The 16739-nt window shown below is 50.4% G+C and overlaps 6 protein-coding genes across 6 annotated transcripts; 2 read left to right on the top strand and 4 right to left on the bottom strand.

Annotated features, from left to right (window-relative positions):
• Nucleotides 1-2529: 2529 nt before the first annotated feature.
• Nucleotides 2530-3184, top strand: UCRPA7_6996 (putative polygalacturonase protein; the record flags this gene model as incomplete). The annotated part of the gene is made up of 4 exons (XM_007919531.1): nucleotides 2530-2575; nucleotides 2630-2748; nucleotides 2811-3051; nucleotides 3108-3184. The coding sequence occupies 4 exons, from the start codon at nucleotides 2530-2532 to the stop codon at nucleotides 3182-3184; spliced, it is 483 nt and encodes a 160-aa protein (XP_007917722.1).
• Nucleotides 3185-3786: 602 nt separating this feature from the next.
• UCRPA7_6995 (putative alpha beta hydrolase fold protein) lies at nucleotides 3787-4614 on the bottom strand (the record flags this gene model as incomplete). The annotated part of the gene is made up of 1 exon (XM_007919530.1): nucleotides 3787-4614. The coding sequence occupies one exon, from the start codon at nucleotides 4612-4614 to the stop codon at nucleotides 3787-3789; it is 828 nt and encodes a 275-aa protein (XP_007917721.1).
• A 751-nt stretch (nucleotides 4615-5365) lies between these two features.
• Nucleotides 5366-6418, bottom strand: UCRPA7_6994 (hypothetical protein; the record flags this gene model as incomplete). The annotated part of the gene is made up of 5 exons (XM_007919529.1): nucleotides 5366-5403; nucleotides 5461-5630; nucleotides 5691-5909; nucleotides 5962-6134; nucleotides 6197-6418. 5 exons carry the CDS (start codon nucleotides 6416-6418, stop codon nucleotides 5366-5368), a joined length of 822 nt encoding a protein of 273 aa, XP_007917720.1.
• A 2008-nt stretch (nucleotides 6419-8426) lies between these two features.
• UCRPA7_6993 (putative lysosomal protective protein) lies at nucleotides 8427-10494 on the top strand (the record flags this gene model as incomplete). The annotated part of the gene is made up of 4 exons (XM_007919528.1): nucleotides 8427-8561; nucleotides 8629-8744; nucleotides 8796-9914; nucleotides 9978-10494. The coding sequence occupies 4 exons, from the start codon at nucleotides 8427-8429 to the stop codon at nucleotides 10492-10494; spliced, it is 1887 nt and encodes a 628-aa protein (XP_007917719.1).
• Nucleotides 10495-10945: 451 nt separating this feature from the next.
• On the bottom strand, nucleotides 10946-12806 carry UCRPA7_6992 (putative glucose-6-phosphate isomerase protein; the record flags this gene model as incomplete). Its single annotated transcript, XM_007919527.1, has 4 exons — nucleotides 10946-11033; nucleotides 11083-11622; nucleotides 11676-12209; nucleotides 12277-12806. 4 exons carry the CDS (start codon nucleotides 12804-12806, stop codon nucleotides 10946-10948), a joined length of 1692 nt encoding a protein of 563 aa, XP_007917718.1.
• A 1869-nt stretch (nucleotides 12807-14675) lies between these two features.
• UCRPA7_6991 (putative serine threonine-protein kinase gad8 protein) lies at nucleotides 14676-16739 on the bottom strand (the record flags this gene model as incomplete). The annotated part of the gene is made up of 3 exons (XM_007919526.1): nucleotides 14676-14879; nucleotides 14943-16498; nucleotides 16559-16739. 3 exons carry the CDS (start codon nucleotides 16737-16739, stop codon nucleotides 14676-14678), a joined length of 1941 nt encoding a protein of 646 aa, XP_007917717.1.

Here is a 16739-nt window from a genome sequence, read left to right as displayed (position 1 = left end):
ACAGCCTCTTAAGAGGACATTTGAATGCTGAATCCAGGCAGTTCCGAAACCTACATATCTCGCGGTCAGCATTGTGGACCAGGGCGAAAAGTGTTTCTGCCATTATTCTCACCATAGAAGAAGTCGGTCTGGCCCGCAATCTCATTATAGTAGAAATAGGCATTCCCAAGTTTTCCGACATATACCTGTACAAATTTTCAGAACAGTATTGGGTTTGCATTGTCTTCTGAATAAATAAGCTCACCGTATCTTGATAACTGTATATTCCACACCAATAAAAACCCGCATTAGCATAACTTATGCTGACGGCGAGAGATTGGGCGATCCCGTATTCGGCATAGACATTTCTGAAGTTTATATTGTACGCACTGAATTGGATGCTTCCGAAGGGAGTGTCGGAAGGGACTGCGTGTCCCGTGTTGCCCGAGCCGGTCAGACTTGCTTCTAATGTCGGAGCCACCGTCAAGACTGCCGTGTAAGCATTGTCGGTGTATGCACCATTGACGTTGGCTGCCGCCCAGAATACTTCGACCTCATTGTCCGCTTGAACAGTGGGATGTGCAGTCTGCCCGAGGAGGGTGACGGGACCGGGTCGGGTGATATTCAGCTGCTCGATGTAGCTTCCTGGAAGGACCAGGAGGATTTGGGACGAGTTGTCATGTGGCAGTGACAGAATGGCCGACTGGATCGTATTGAACTGTGCCCCGCCGCATCCGCAAGCCGATACTACGATAGTGCCGTCCGGACAGCCATCGAGAGGGTTATCGGTCCGCGACCTGCAAGCAACATACTGGGACGGCGCTCCGAGAACAGCTGAGGCCAAAGCGAATAGCCCAAGGCCGGTGTTTGCTACGCGTTTTGCCCACCGAGGGTTCATCGCTCTACACACAAGAACCCAGTTGACTCAGGGAAGGGCATAGGGGAAGGGCATAGGCCGGGTTCTCGTTCTGTGAAATGTATATGTGCATGTATCCCAGCCGGGCTTTGTTCCTGAGGGCAATACACGGGTTATTAACATAAGATCGTTGCAAGGCATGTTGTAAATGATTTCTGGCAGACAATCAGAGTAATTACAAAAGCTCAGCGGCGGTATAAGATGCCATTGTTGATTTGTGGGAAATAATCCTCCAGAAACATGGCAAATTAGCGAGCTAGCTAGCTGTTTATGAGTGACAGCCGGGCAAAACATGACCGGGTTAGTTATGCATTGGTTTTCATCTCCTGAAGGCAATGGATGCAGCATTTGAAGTTGGCTTTGTGAAAGGTTCTTCATCCCCGCTTGGAGATGACCTACCTACTCCGCACCCCGCAGTAGTTACAGAGTAGCTGTGTGGGGGGGCCTGGCCCCTGTTCAATGTCAAATGATTTAGGCTAAATAGATGAACCCTGGCATGAAGATACGATTTCGCACAAGCCTTCAAGATCCATGTTGCCAAGCCATGCCTCATCTGACGAAGATGAAGCTGAGTCCTTGAGTATTACCTGGATTGAGTCTGATCTTCAATGCATCATAGGTGGATTAACCTCTCCAGCGAAATCCGTTGTTGCCAATAGTCTCGACGCTATTCCCAGGTCAACTTATCAGCAGTTGTCGTCTGGCACTCTGATCACCCGAGCCGCGATTGAGCAGCGCCGCTACGACTACGGTCGGCGAGACGCTTCAAAATATGAAAGATTGTACATACACAATATAGGACCTAGAACATAGAGACAGAGTCGCTTGCTGTCAATCGTCGTGTAATCCCGAATCAGCCCTACTCTCTATCCCCTAATAGCTGCCCACAACAGTCATATGTGTACGCCGTGATCATGAAATACGCTTCCACTGCCGGGATCTTTCTCTCAGTTTGCTTCTGTCTCTTTGCACAGCTATCTACGGGCGAGCCAATCTGCGAGTCGTCACTTCCGCCACGTCCGTCACCCGTCATTGCACCCTATACGCTTCCCAATCCTCACTACAATTCGCCCGCACGTTCATCTCAGGTCTGTTACGTGAGAGCGCGTGGGAACGGTCAAGATGACAGCCAGACCCTCTTCGCAGCTCTGAAAGCGTGCAACAAAGGGGGCACGGTCTACCTGCCAGATCCGCAGTACACAATTGCGAAGGTCCTCGACCTAACTTTCCTCTCAGGAGTAGATGTGATAATTGCTGGAACCATTAGTTTTACTACAGACATTGCCTATTGGACTGGGCACTCGTACAAATACGCTTTCCAGGGCTCTTCGCTCTTCTGGCAATGGGGTGGGTTCGATGTCAATATATACGGCGGCGGAACAATCGACGGTGAGTCTCTATAAAATTTTCCTTTCCATGGGGGAAGACAACGTAGCACGTTTTCAGAGTTCTGATGCTTCAAAGGAAATGGACAAACATGGTGGGATGCTATGGTGACAAACTCCACGCTCCAGCGACCAATCCTATGGGGTTCTATCAACTTGACAAGTTCAACAATTAGTGACCTACACCTTGCTAACCCTCCCAATTGGTTCAATTTCATGTCAGGGAACCGGGATGTTTTAGTCAGCGATATGAACTTGACTGTGACGTCTAATGGAACTGCGGCCAAGAATACTGGTGAGTGGACCATGTGAGCAAAGGCCGGCTACAGGAGCTGACTTCCGACCTCAGATGGCTGGGATACCTATCTCTCAGATTCTGTTGTGATACAAAACAGCGTGATTCAAAATACCGATGACTGCGTATCCTTCAAGCCAAACAGCACTAACATCATCGTCCAAGGCTTACAGGTGCGTGCTCTGAAAAAATCAAGTAGTTTATATACCAATTCCCTCGTTGACATGACCTCTAGTGCAGTGGCAGCCATGGCATTAGTGTTGGCTCTCTAGGGCAATACGTTGGCGAGGTCGACATCGCCGAGAACATTATGGTTCACAATGTCACCATGTCAAATTGTGGCAGCGCGGCCAGAATCAAAGTATACCAGGACGCCATTCCCAACGCCGACGGGAGTCTCCCTACCAGCAGTGGCGGAGGTTCCGGCTATGTCAGGAACGTCACCTATGAGAGTATGCAGGAGAACACCTGTGACTGTATGCGCTCAGTTCGACCCCTTTCCCCTAAGGAGCTATGGTTAATAATGCTGCAGACGCCATCGAGATAACCCAGTGCTACGGGACAAAGAACCTTACCCTGTGCAACCAGTATCCGGTAAGCGTCGAGTAAGCTATATTAGGCGAGTCTTCTACGTATACTGATTATTCTGCGGGTGAACAGTCTAAGATGATCATTGAGGACATTCTGTTTGACCACATGAGAGGAGTTTCCTCGACGAAATATGATCCCATTGTCGGCACACTCGTGTGCTCCTCAGAAGCGGTAATGACTCGTAGCATCATTGCGATATGAAATGCGCGATTAGATCCCCTAAGCTAACATTTGATGCCTAGGTGTGCCCCCGAATTGTAGCCACAGACATAAGCATTACAACGCCGTCTGGAAAAGTGGCTCAGTGGACATGCACAAATGTCAATAGGTCGCTTCTTGACATAAATTGTATTTGAAGAGAGAAGCGAATAAGGAGAACATAGATTGGCGGGTTGCCGCTTCATAATGCTGATGATTGGCTTTATGATGGAATCGCATTGTACATACAGGTCAAATGAATAATCGGCGTAGAGGACATATTTTGAGGTGAACAGTTGCCCATTAGTCTGAATTATGCATGATCTAAACTACCTACGCCACAACTCCCAAGAGATTCGCCAACTTCAAGCCCTTTCTATCAGCTAGTCGTCATTCGAATGACACTGGCTTGGGTATCCTAATCATGCACTAGGCATCTTGAATGTGGTACCCGTCCGAATCTTTTGCAAGAATTCTAAGACAGCCGGACTAACAATCTCGGGGCGCTCATACTGGGGCGCATGTCCGGCGCCTTGCACTGTGACCGTGTCCACGTCTGTGAAGTTGGAAGCAACCCACTTCGCTTCGGCCAGCGGATCAGTCCAATCTGGATCAGCATCGCCGATGACCACGAGCACCGCGGCCTTGACCTTGCTGATATAAGGCGCAACGATGCTATGGTCGACAGTAGTTGAGGCGTGGAACGCTGACCAGTACCCGGGTCGTTGTAGTAAGGCTGTGGTGCTCGCTGCACGCTCCTTTGCCTTGTCGCCGAGGCCGGGCCACAGGGTTGCAGCATATGAACGCCAAAGGTAGGGCCCCAGGGGCCGATAAAAGGCGAAGTGCAGCAGCCAGCGGACGATGGCACTGGCGCCATTGCGAAGGAAAGGTCCGATAAGAATGATGCCGGCGATTTGGTCGGGGCGCCGGCCTGCTGCGATGGTGCATGCCGCGGCGGACATGGATGCGCCTGCCAGGACAACGGGACCACCACCAAGTGTCTCGACGACTTTCAATATGTCGTCGGCAGAAGCTTCGTCGCCGTAGCGGCTGAATGTCGGCGTGCTATCGTTGTGGCCCCGGAGATCCATGCGGGCGACCCGGTAGCCTGCGGCTACAAGTTGCTGGGCTAGAGGAGCGTATGCCTCACGAGTGTCGCCCAAACCTGGTGAGCAGACAACAAGCGGGCCTTCTCCTTCAACTTCTACCGCAACTTTGCCTCCGTCATTTTCGATAAAGGTGATAGTCATCGCGAGGGTTCTGAGAAGCGCTGTGGATCCTCCCGTTCTTGAGAGACTGGTGTTGAGTGGGCTGGTTGTGTACTTCTCTGTACTCCGTAAACTGTCCACAAATTGGTTCTTGAAGAAACCACTCGAGAGAAAATTTGTATTAAATTTTAATGTTGATTCGCTTGATTGATTGCTACGATGGATGAATGACCTTGAATGGCCATTCGAGCTGCAAGCTTTGCATCTCTTATATTCAACGGCCTCCAAAGTCATGTACCATTTTCGGCCGACAAGGCGCGAAAAAAGCGCGAGCTTCGCTTCACTGGCCAGGTGCTCCGCGAGCCAAAGCCGGAGCAGGGATTGCCCCGATCGGGCGCCACCCGGGCGCCACCAACCAAGCCTACGTTGTACATGTACAACACCGCTACGCCATAATCGGTCTAACATTATCTTAGGGGGCCGAAAAGATTCCGGGGCAGACAGCAGTACAGTGGTAAAAGTCACTAGTAGGCAACGACAGTATGTGCAGTACTCATTGCGCATGATGTTACGTGTTGCGTATTGCGCAACTTATATTTACCCCTGGATGCCTTGTAATTGCACCGAAAAAGCAGATCTATAGAACATTGCGTGTCTCATTCATCACAGGTGGTCAAACCCAGGAGCAAGAGAAAGGCAATGGCCGGATTCACTATACAAGCTTGTCTAAGTCATAGGGAAGCAACTTCGGACGTCTAATGATGATTCTAACGTGTCTATCGCGTTTCGTTTCTTACATAGGCGTAGCCATCCCAGGGACCTCAGTGAGCCCTATGCATCGTGTTAGTTTGTAAAATAATAAGCTTTTGGGAATTGGACCGGACTTACAACTGTCAATGTCCTCGTCAACTATAGCTTTCTGGCTGCACTGATTGCCAGTTTCAATAGATTGTGTCTTGAGTGTCGGACAGTTGACATAGCATTCGCTATCCATTGCTCGCTGCAGAGCATCGCCCTTCCAGCCGAAGACGTAATCGCCGTGCGTGCCGTAGCCAGTCCTACAAATCGTTGGAGCAAATTTCAATAAAACAGGAACACACCATATGAAGCAGACTTACTGGTCTCCAAAGCTCCAGACGAAAGGCTGGGATCCATCCTCGGGCCACTCATTCTTGTCATTGAACTGCCTCGTATCCCAAATCGTCTCATACATCACTTGTGGAGTTCGTACTGGATGAGATGCCGGGCATGGGCCAAGAGACTCAAAGGTACCGCTCTCGGGATAGGACATATGGCTTCTATGGTCAGGGCTATCAAGATTCTTGCCATCCCAGCAGCTATAATTCATTACCATCAAGCCCAGAACACATGATGCATCTAGAGACTTACGTAGGGAAGCGAACATTCGCCATAATTCCAGCAGGACAAGGTGAAGTGGGGAAATTCTTGGTCTCGGGATATCGAGTACCTATGTCTTGAAGGCAGGTGTAGGTAAGTTGGCGGTAGGTTTTTGACTCGTCCTTGGTGCGGAATAGCGGATCACCGACAAGCATGCGGAATCCCTGATTGCCTTCGTTAGTCCAGCTGCGGCAAGAAGCAGCACAAAGCACGGAGATTTTCTTACTTGTTTGAAAGCAGTGACCTTGTCTTTTTGCTCATAATCTGCAAGGCCGTCTTGCATATAGTACACTGTCATGCCACCTACCGCGCCCTCGAATCCAGCGTTGGGCCTTTGTGGCACGCGCTTATAGGTACCGTTGCGAGCCTTGAAGAACAACACTGCTGTCCAGTAGTTTGAGAAATCCTCAGAGAAGGTGCACGTTGTGCAAGTCGATTCAGCTGGCATATCTTTGTCGGGCTTCATCGTTTCGTTGAAAGAGTTCTAAGTCTATTAGTATCCTTCCAAGTCCAAGGCTTTTTGTTGACATACACCACCGATGATCTGATGCACATGAGTTGAGGGAACCTGTTCCGGATTGACTAATGGATCAAGCCGCTCCACCACCAACTGCGAGCAGTAGAATCGAAGGAGAGCATGAGCTGGCGCGCCCGCGAAAGCGATGGCAACCAAAGAAGTCCAATGCATTTTGAATTCGAATTCTGGATTTGAATCTTGCGCAAACCTGGTTGGAAGGCTTCGTTTCACAACGTTTAAGCTAGAGGGACGTAGATGCGGTAACAAGGGTTATATGCCCTTTTATGATCTGCTTTCGGGTCAACTACCGGAACACTGGTATCAAAGAATAGGAATAGGTCCAATACAGATCGACGCTGCCGGAGACCATTTTGAGCGCCGGCGCCAATCGAATAATTTGAACCGGTTGTAAGAGGCAAGCGGTTGAATTGTGGTTTTGCCGTCGTTCAAAACTGCCGACTGCTGCCAACCCTAACAGCCAATATATTCTGCACTTTCACATCTACTTTAATTTGGGCGGACCTCTCGGCGCCAGTGCTACACCAATGGATCTAATTAGAGATATCTTAGATTTATGTGCTGTTCTTGGGTCCAAGCATTCGGACCAAGCGGCAAACAGTTCAACTTCTAACTGTTCAGGAGAACGATATGCTTGGAATATAAGCATCTAAGGGTTTATCACTGTAGCTCGTTGTTTTGTCTAATATTCTTTTGCGGAACAAAGACTAAATCGATGCTTTCCTGGCACAGCCAAGGCAATCCATATGAGTATGAGATTCATTGTTCGAACAATGTTCAATTACCAAGGCAGCTTCATTTTAGGGCATTAATCAGAATCGGGTTAAACGACTAAAACACCGAGATTCCGCCTAAGTTAGTAAAACAATCGAACAGTCAGTGCGCAATGGCGTCCATTCTTCCCAGCAAGATATGCGTGTTGTAACAGGCAACGAAGGGAACCAGAACAAGTGAGCTCAAGAACATATCTGGGCAAGGGGTTAAGTTGATGCGCTAGTCTTTTGGCACTGTAACACCGTTAATACAACAACTGCATCATTTTCACATAGTCCTAAGTCGCTGGTCTGTTCCGTCAAATGTATTCATACCCGAGCTCTCCAGCTCTCAAATCCATAGTATATGAGTAATGAATAACCCAATTCCAATCAATTAAACTACTCCTCTGGCAACCTACCATACGCAGTGTTTACATTGCCTTTTTTGGTCCTAGGAATGTTGCATAATTTGGCACAGGTTGCGAGTTGCCCAACCGCGTACAGTATGTTGAGATTGCTTCTGATTATCAATGATTTTTTGTTGTAAGATGACTAGTGACTCTCGTGCACATAAACAGGTTGATGAGATGTGAGTTCAATAAGTTCGAATTCGAGATGAGAGTGCTCAGTCCGAGTATTTGCTCATGCAAAATCACTGCGCAACATGTTAAGGAATTGAAGTACAGTTTCTGCACAGAGAAGGTAAAGCAAGGTTCGATTACAAGTTACTAAAGCATCTTCTTCCAATTGTTCATCACAATGCGTTATTGCATCAACACTGACGCGTGGAGTGCAGCGCAGGCAGCCGCGACAGGCATTACGTCGTTGGGCAGATCATGCTGGGTGAATCGCGGCCTGGATAGGAAGGTCGAATAGAATCCTCCAATCCGGTCGAGAGATATCGGCCGAGTCCCGAACTCCGAAATCAAGTATGAGCTTTTGACTACACATGCGAAACGCATTGACAGGACGCATTCGCATCCTATCACACTCAAAACGGCTAGGAAGTAGTACCGTTCACATCAAGCGAGCGTAAGCAGCGGCATAAGAGTCACCGGCGTGTAGTTAACTAGGTAGTCTTGTGGCCATCCATAAACATCACAACCTCTGCATATGAATACAGCGCATGCCTTTCCAAGTTCTGTTGACCAAGCAAGATAGCAATCATGCGCGCCACCACAACCACCCTGGTGATAGGTAGTATTCTACGTCTTATTAATGCACAATTCCCTCCAGAGCCAAAGGGCATTACGCTTCTGAAGTCCAAGTTTCACGAAAATGTGACAATATCATACAAGGAGGTATGCATGTGCTCCATTATGTGACCCGTTTCCGATCAATTGATATGATTGATTAACTTGTCGATAGCCAGGCATTTGTGAGACGACCCCAGGAGTGAAATCTTACGCCGGCTATGTCCATCTTCCGCCAGGCACATTGGACGATGGCGTCGGCGGAGAGACGCAGAACTATCCCATGAATACGTACGTTGTGTTGCGTAACTCAATTCTCCAAGCGCCGCTAACTTGGCAAAGCTTCTTCTGGTTCTTCGAAGCCCGCAAGGCTCCCGAGAACGCGCCCCTCGCCATCTGGCTCAACGGCGGCCCAGGTGGTTCGTCAATGATGGGCTTGCTAGAAGAGCTAGGACCATGCTTTATCGGGCCCGACTCAAAGACCAGCATCCTGAACCCATGGAGCTGGAACAACGAGGTGAATATGCTGTTTCTGGATCAGCCCACCCAGGTCGGCTTCTCATATGATGTCCCGACCAACGGCACGCAGAAGCCGGACAACGAATGGGGCTTTTTCAACACGTATCCCACGAATTTCAGTGAAGGCGTCCCAGAGACAAACTACACCTATCGCGTCGGGACCTTCTCCAGCCAGGACAGGGCCCAGACTGCCAACTCGACCGCTCATGCGGCCCATGCTCTGTGGCATTTTGCCCAGACGTGGTTCTTCGAGTTCCCGCATTACAAGCCGCTGGATGACCGTATCAGCCTCTGGGCCGAGAGCTACGGCGGGCATTATGGCCCGGGATTTTTCAGTTTCTTTCAAAAGCAGAACGAGAAGATTGCCAACGGGACGGGCGAGGATGGGGCCAGATATCTCCACCTTGATACTCTGGGAATTATCAACGGCTACCTGGACATGGTCATCCAGGGCGAGACATATATCGAGTACCCCTATAACAACACATATGGGATCCAAGTGTTCAACCAATCGCTATATGACGAGCTCATGTCCAACTGGACCAAGCCCGGCGGGTGCAAAGAACGCGTTACCAAATGTCAAGATGCACTAAAAGGACGCGATCCGGTGTTTGTGCGTCGATCAGAGAAGAACTTGACGGAGATCTGCGGCGACATCGCAGACGAGTGCACAGATTCTGTCATCAATATATATCAAGGTATCACCGGAGCTCGCGGGTGGTTCGACATTTCTCACCCGAAGCACGACCCCTTCCCTGCACCACACATGCTCGGTTATCTAACACAGGAGTCCGCTCTCGCTGCTCTTGGAGTCCCAGTGAACTTCTCCGAGTCGTCGATGGCTGTTGGAGAGGATTTTCATGCCACGTACGACATGATTCACGGTGGCTTTTTGGAGTCCGTGGCCTACTTGCTGGACAGTGGTGTTAAAGTCCACATGATGTAAGAGAATAATCCAGCAAAGTTGTTTTGAATTTCAACCAGGGCTCTAAGAATAATATTCAGGTACGGAGACCGAGATTATGCCTGCAACTGGATCGGCGGCGAGCGAGCCAGCCTGGCAATACCATACAGCCGCAAAGAAGATTTCGCCAATGCCGGCTACAGCCCCCTGATCACCCCGGATGGATTCAGCGGGATGACTCGCCAATTGGGTAACTTTAGCTTCACACGGGTCTACCAGGCCGGGCACGAAGTCCCCTCATACCAGCCGATAGCCGCCTATGAGATCTTTATGCGCGCAACTTTCAACCGAGATGTTGCAACTGGCCTAATTCCCGTCACAGACGAATTGTCCACGCTCGGTCCGAAGGACACGTGGAAGATAAAGAACGTACCTCCTGAGATGCCGACGCCCCGATGCTATATCTTGAGACCAGGGACTTGCGTACCAGATGTCTGGGAGAAAGTGAAGAATGGCACTGCCGTTGTGAAGGATTGGTTCGTTGTAGAAGAAGACGGGGAAGATATCGAGCTTTTGAAGCCAGATGAGGACGATCAACTAGTCATCGATGAGCTCTGAAATGGTTTTGCTAACAAATAGCTAATAATTGAAAAGTAACTCAAGTTCGTAGCGGGGATATATAAACGAGGAGAACAGATACGCGTCCAAAAGAAGGCAGGAATTCTCTACAGAGAGAACGACTTACCCTACTCTCTTGGCTTGTCTGGCGTGGCAAGATTTTTGAAGGGGGCAAGAGAAGCTACAACCGTCACGTACTGGACACTGATCACTATCAAGAGAGTATTGTAACTTTTCTTGGCCAAAGAAACAAATTGAATGAGAGAGGCTCCCAAGAAGTGAATTCTATTTCAGTTCATAAGCTCATACAAGCGCTACCATGTCCTTGCCACCGACCGTTTTATGTGGACCCATGAACCGACAATAATGACCGAGCCAGAGACTTAGTACTCAATACTACAGATCTCCTCGGGCAGACAGGTTATAAACGGGCCAGAGGGTGCTTCTCGCCCTACAGATTAGTGTACTTCTTGAAAGCGGCAATAAGACCGCCAGTGGAGGCGTCGTGACCAGCGCCCTCGCCAGGCTCGTCAAGCTCCCTATTCGTTGTTAGTGATAGTCTAACTGCATCATTAAAATTGTTCTTACTTCAGAATCTTCTTGGCAAGAACCTTGCCAAGCTCGACACCCCACTGGTCGAATGAGTTGATGTCCCAGACAGCTCCCTCGGTGAATGTGAGGTGCTCATAGTAGACGATCAAGGCTCCTAGTTCAGCAGGGCCGATGTGTCCGCCAACGAGAATGCTGGTGGTAGGTCTGTTACCCAAGAAGACCTTGTGAGGCACCAGGTTCTCGGCGGTTCCCTCAGACTTCACCTGGTCAGCAGTCTTGCCAACCATCAGAGCCTCAGCTTGCGCCAGGTAGTTTGAAGCCAGCATCTTCTGGTGCAGGCCACCCGAGATGGGGTTGTGGCTCTTCGCAGCCAGGATGAAATCAGTGGGAATCAGCTTTGTGCCTTGATGAACGAGCTGGAAGAAAGAGTGCTGGGCGTTTGTGCAGGGTTCGCCGAAGAGGATGGCACCGGTCGTGTACTTGGCTGGTGAACCATCAGAAGTGATGGTCTTTCCGTTGGACTCCATGGAAAGCTGCTGGAGGTAAGCAGGGAACCTGTGGAGGTACTGATCGAAACTGGTTTCCCTGAGGTTAGCCTATCATATTAACACTAGTATAAGTAGACTTACGGAGCAACAAGGTGAGTCTGTGCATTATAGAAGTCTGAGTACCAGACGCTCAAAAGACCTGCAATTGCCGGGATGTTCTCCTTGAGAGGAGCGGTTCGAAAGTGCTTGTCCATCTCATGGGCGCCAGCCAAGAACTTCTCAAAATTCTCATAGCCGATGTAGAGAGCCACGGAGAGGCCAATGGCACTCCAGACGGAGTAGCGGCCGCCAACCCAGCTCTCAAAGCCGAACATGTTCTTAGCGTCAATGCCGAACTTTGTGACCTCAGACTCGTTGGTAGATAGAGCAACGAAGTGCTTGGCGATATCACCCTTGCCATCAGTCTTCTCGAGGAACCAGCTCTTGGCGGTGTTGGCATTTGTTGTGGTCTCAGCAGTGGTGAAAGTCTTGGAGGCAATGAGGAAGAGTGTAGTCTCTGGGTCAGAGGCGGCTAGAGCCTCAGCCATATGAGTGCCATCGATGTTGGAGACGAAGTGAAGAGTTGTGTCCCTGGCACCGTAGTGCTTCAGGGCTTCGGTGACCATAACGGGGCCGCTGTAAGGATGTGAGTCTGTGTTCAACTGATATGCCTCCATCCAAGAAGCTGTCTTGGGTTGCTTACAGATCGGAGCCACCAATACCAACATTGATAATGGTAGTGAGCTTCTTGCCAGTGAAACCTTTCCATTCTCCACTGCGGACCTGCTCGCTGAACTCCTTCATGTGCGCCAGCACCTCGTTGACACCACCGCTGGTGCCCATGACATCGACGCCGTCGACCTGCATCTCCCACGGAGCGCCACTGAGGCCGACATTACGAAGGGCAGTGTGGTACACAGCTCGGTCTTCGGTGAAGTTGATCTTCTCTCCCTTGAACATAGCCTCGCGCTTCTTCTCGAGGCCGGCCTGCTCAGCAAGCTTGACTAGGAGGTCGAGCGTCTCATCGGTTAGGAAGTTCTTGGAGAAGTCGAAGAGGATATCGGTGCTGCCGGGACACGAAGAAACGGTGTCGGGCAGGGTGAAGGTCCGAGTGAACTTCTCGAAACGCTTAGGATCGGAAGCAAAGGCCTCCTTGAGGACGAAGGACTTGCCAACGCTGTCGCGGTGGCTCTGGAGCTCGCTCCAGGCGGGAAGAGAGCTTGCTTGCGGCATTATGGCAGTAGGGTATTATCGATTTGATTCTAGGTTTGGGATTCGCGGGGAGAGGACTATTCAAGAGAGCGTATTAGTCTCGGTGCAAGTGGGAAAACACAACTGACGAGGGCTGTTCTGATCCCGTCTTGTGTGTTATGGCAGACTTGGAATGCTGTCGCAACCGGCAAGAGCTACCTTCATGAAGGTGGGCTGGTGGGGTATTATGATGCCAGTAATCACAGCAGCCATGCTGAAGAGGGCCGAGGTAGAATGAGGGTGACTTACATAGATCGCGTGAGGGCCAATGAAGCTATCAAAGCCTGCAATTCTCAAGAGATCAGTGTCTGTCGTTGTGTTTGGCATTGAAAGCTCAAATTTGAATTTCCTGGCCGATGCTAGGAAGCTCTGTGACAGGTATGGGCGGGGTCGCATCATGCCTTGGTCATTGCCCCACCTTCCTTTTTCCCTAAGACACTTCACCTGGTGGGGGAGGGGTGGAAATGAGGGAAGCGACGAGCCTGAGTTTACGTACCTTTTTGGAAGGGGCGGATTGTGCAGAACCTGGAAAGAGGAAGGAAAGAGGGTGTCACAGCTCACGGAATGGGAAAGCACAGTTGATAAATGAATTGAGGGGTTTTAAGATTTCCTGAGTAAGGAGCTAATCAACTAAATGTTAACGGCCGGTCGCTGGGGGGAATGGAAGCCAAGGTGCAGGTGAGGTGGTCTCTCACTAATGGCAGAAATCTGGTGATGGCGATCTAACGAATCCGGTGGTGCCGCCAACCCCCGCCTATTGGACTGGCTCCCAGGCGACCAGGAGGAACTAAGGAGCTCAGGTGTTAGTAGGGGAGGAAACGGGCGGGAGCAGCAACAGGTCTTTCGTCACTCTGCGTTGCCCCACCGTCGAAACCCTTCAAGACCCCATCGTAAAACCGCTCGTGAGACTGCCATTCGCAGGGCTAGCCTCCTTGCTGCAAGTCTTCTTTGCTCGCAGGTATGACTGAGGCAGCTTATCTCTCCAGATTGGTAGACGCTGAGTAAGGCATCAACAGCATGGAATCCCAATGCCGTATATGTCTTAACCCCAGCTCGCATCACCGGACCAGTCTGCCGCCTCTACCATATGAAGGCCACCAAGGAGTTATCTCCGAACAGGCGTAGGCATTATCTAACACCACCACATTCCCGAGTGCTATACTGCGCATTGCTGTGATGTTACGTCGGATGACTACAGCAATAACGCACCCAGGTCTTCTAGCCATGGCATACCACTTTTTGCAGAATCTTCGCAATGGATTTTCCAGACACTGCCTCGTCATGATGGCGGATCTTGGGTGGCGTGATGGAGTAGGAAGGGCCGATGGCTCAAGTATCATGCACATTTCAGGTAGCTACATAGGCGAGGAGGTAGGTTACTTCTTTTATTGTACCTCACTGAGCCAGAAAGCTGCAATTGGCATGTTTATTGCCTGTTTGTCTCTAACCTGTGGTTGACTGTGTCTACATCTGTTTTGGCTGGAGAGAAAGAAAAAATCAAATCACCAAATGTCAAGAAACAAAAACACCCTCCTGCATTTGCCTATAGCCGGACTCCAATTCTGAAGTGCAAAAGGTGGTACCATCAAAAGATGGAGCAAAATGTCTTCTCTCTGTCGTCACAAGATCTCCTGGCTTCAAAGGCCCGATATCAAAGGCCATCTTCTCTCCTCTCATATTGCCAGGTACTTGGCCGTCCTTGCATGAGCATATACATCTCTTGCCCAAGGCAAGGCAAGAGTGCTATGCTAGATCTTGACTATGGCCTCGCATTCTTGTCATGCTTCCTAGTTTGCGTTGACTCAAGTTTGGTCATGCCGCACTTTTCAACTCCTGTGTATGCCAACTTGTTTATCTGTCTTGAATGCTGCCCACAAAGGAAGGATCCTTCACACTACCGCCTGCATCGTTCAGTCCCGCAATGGGCCTGTTGTAGCTAAAACCCTGGAACTGATTCTGCATGGTCTGCGATAGAACAGGGCCCTCGACGTAGGAATCTTGAGGCGCTTCGGAGGTGAATTCGGGGTCGAAATTGGCTGTATCGAGGGCATCAACCTGAAAGAGTGGGATGTCAGTGAATTGTATTATGATGGATATGTAATGAAGAGAAATACTTACTACACTGGGCTTGAAAGCCGGCTCGTACTTGCGCTGGAGTAGCTTTCGCCAATCAATGGCATGGAAGAACGGGTGAGCCTTGATCTCAGCCGATCCATTCGCACCCAGTCGTTCTGCCGGGTTGCGGTTCAGCAGCTTCGTGAGAAGATCCTTGGCTGCAGGAGGAACCACATCATGGCCAGGGAAGTGCAACGGCTCGGACAGGATCTTTCTGTACATCTCGTTCGTGTTCTCGTCGTAGAACGGCGGCAAGCCCGTAAGCATCTCATAGAGCAAAACACCTAGAGTCCACCAATCCACCGTCTTGTTGTATCCCTGTCCCATCAAGAGTTCGGGTGCTAGGTACTCGGGGGTGCCGCAAAACGTGTTCGTCCTATCCTCATCCTTCATGTCAAGCTTGCAGAGGCCGAAATCGCAGAGAGCAATGTGCCCTTGGTAATCCAGCAGGATGTTCTCTGGCTTCAAGTCTCGATAGATGACATTGAAACCGTGTAGGCACTCGAGCGCGCACAGCAGTTCTGCAGTGTAGAACCTCGACCTATTAACGTCGAAGCGCTGTTCCTTTTGCAGGTGGTGGAATAGCTCGCCACCGTTGACGAAGGCTAGCACAAAGTAGAGCTTCTCCGGGGATTGAAAGGTGAACTTCAGAGGTACAATAAAGGGATTGTTGATTTGGGCCAAGACAGATCGCTCGGCCAGTGTATGGGCGACTTCAGAGCGGGAGATGATGTGAGCCTTTCGGATCGTCTTGAGGGCGTAGATTCGGCTGGTATCCTTCTTGCGAACTTGCATGACCTTGCCGAAGCTGCCTTTGCCGACAACCTTGAGCAGTTCGAAGTCTTCGATTTTCAGCTTGCCCGCCCTGTTCTCCACGTATTCAACGCCAATCTTGAGCTTTCCAGTACCGTACTGTACGTCTGCCCACTCAACTCCACTGTGTCCCAGTGCTCGCTCCCGGCTGGCAAACTCAGCAGCTGCCTTCTCTCTCTCCTTCTTATTCGCCTTCGGGTCCTCCACAAAGGCGTGTTTCTCCTCAAATCGAGGATTGATCCGTACGACACCAAGGAAAATATCCTGGCTCCGGCCAGATCCTGGCGGGGCACTCGGATTTCGGATGTAAAGGTGAACAGCCAGCTCGGTGACGCGGGACACATCGAACTTGTACTGCGTATTTGAGCCAGCCCACAGCGGATTCTCGGGATTGCCTTCCACGGAGTTCACAAACACCTGCACCTTATCGAAATCCAACAAAGCATACGGCATGTACTTGCCAGAAATACGGCCGTGATTAGTGGGGATTCCGTTGAAGCCGCCTCCCGAGGTCTGTGGTCGAGCCCCGCCGTTCATGAAGGGGGCAGACGATCGTTGGGAGGAGTTGGGTCGCATGGAGCCGGCCATGTTCAAGGCATTGCCAGTGGACAGTGAGCTCTGTGGATGTTGGGGGTTGAACGAATTGCGGTGCTGCTCGGGGAGGGAGAAGCCTTGGCCTTCGTGGAGGGTTACGACGAGGATGCCAGGCTTTGGTGTCTTGACCACCGGGGCTTGGGTGAGGGCTTCTGAAGAGGCTACGGGAGTCAGCTACAGCTAATGAGGGAGAAAATCAAGGAGATGCCTACCAATGTTGTTGTCAGTCGTGGGAGTAGAGGTCCCCGAGATACTCGGCGCCTTCTCATCCTTGTCTGGTGTGATGGTCGAGGTCGAAGGCGATCGTGAGAAGGTGCTCGTCAGAGGGCCCAAATGGGTCTCCTTTAATTCTGTTGGCAGAGCAGTCAGCAATCCACGTCTAAATTGTTCCAT

The sequence above is a fragment of the Phaeoacremonium minimum genome (genome assembly GCF_000392275.1).
Source record: "Phaeoacremonium minimum UCRPA7 unplaced genomic scaffold PA7_03_scaffold_496, whole genome shotgun sequence".
Classification (NCBI taxonomy): Eukaryota; Fungi; Ascomycota; class Sordariomycetes; order Togniniales; family Togniniaceae; genus Phaeoacremonium; species Phaeoacremonium minimum.
This window is presented reverse-complemented; position numbering and strand designations above follow the sequence as displayed.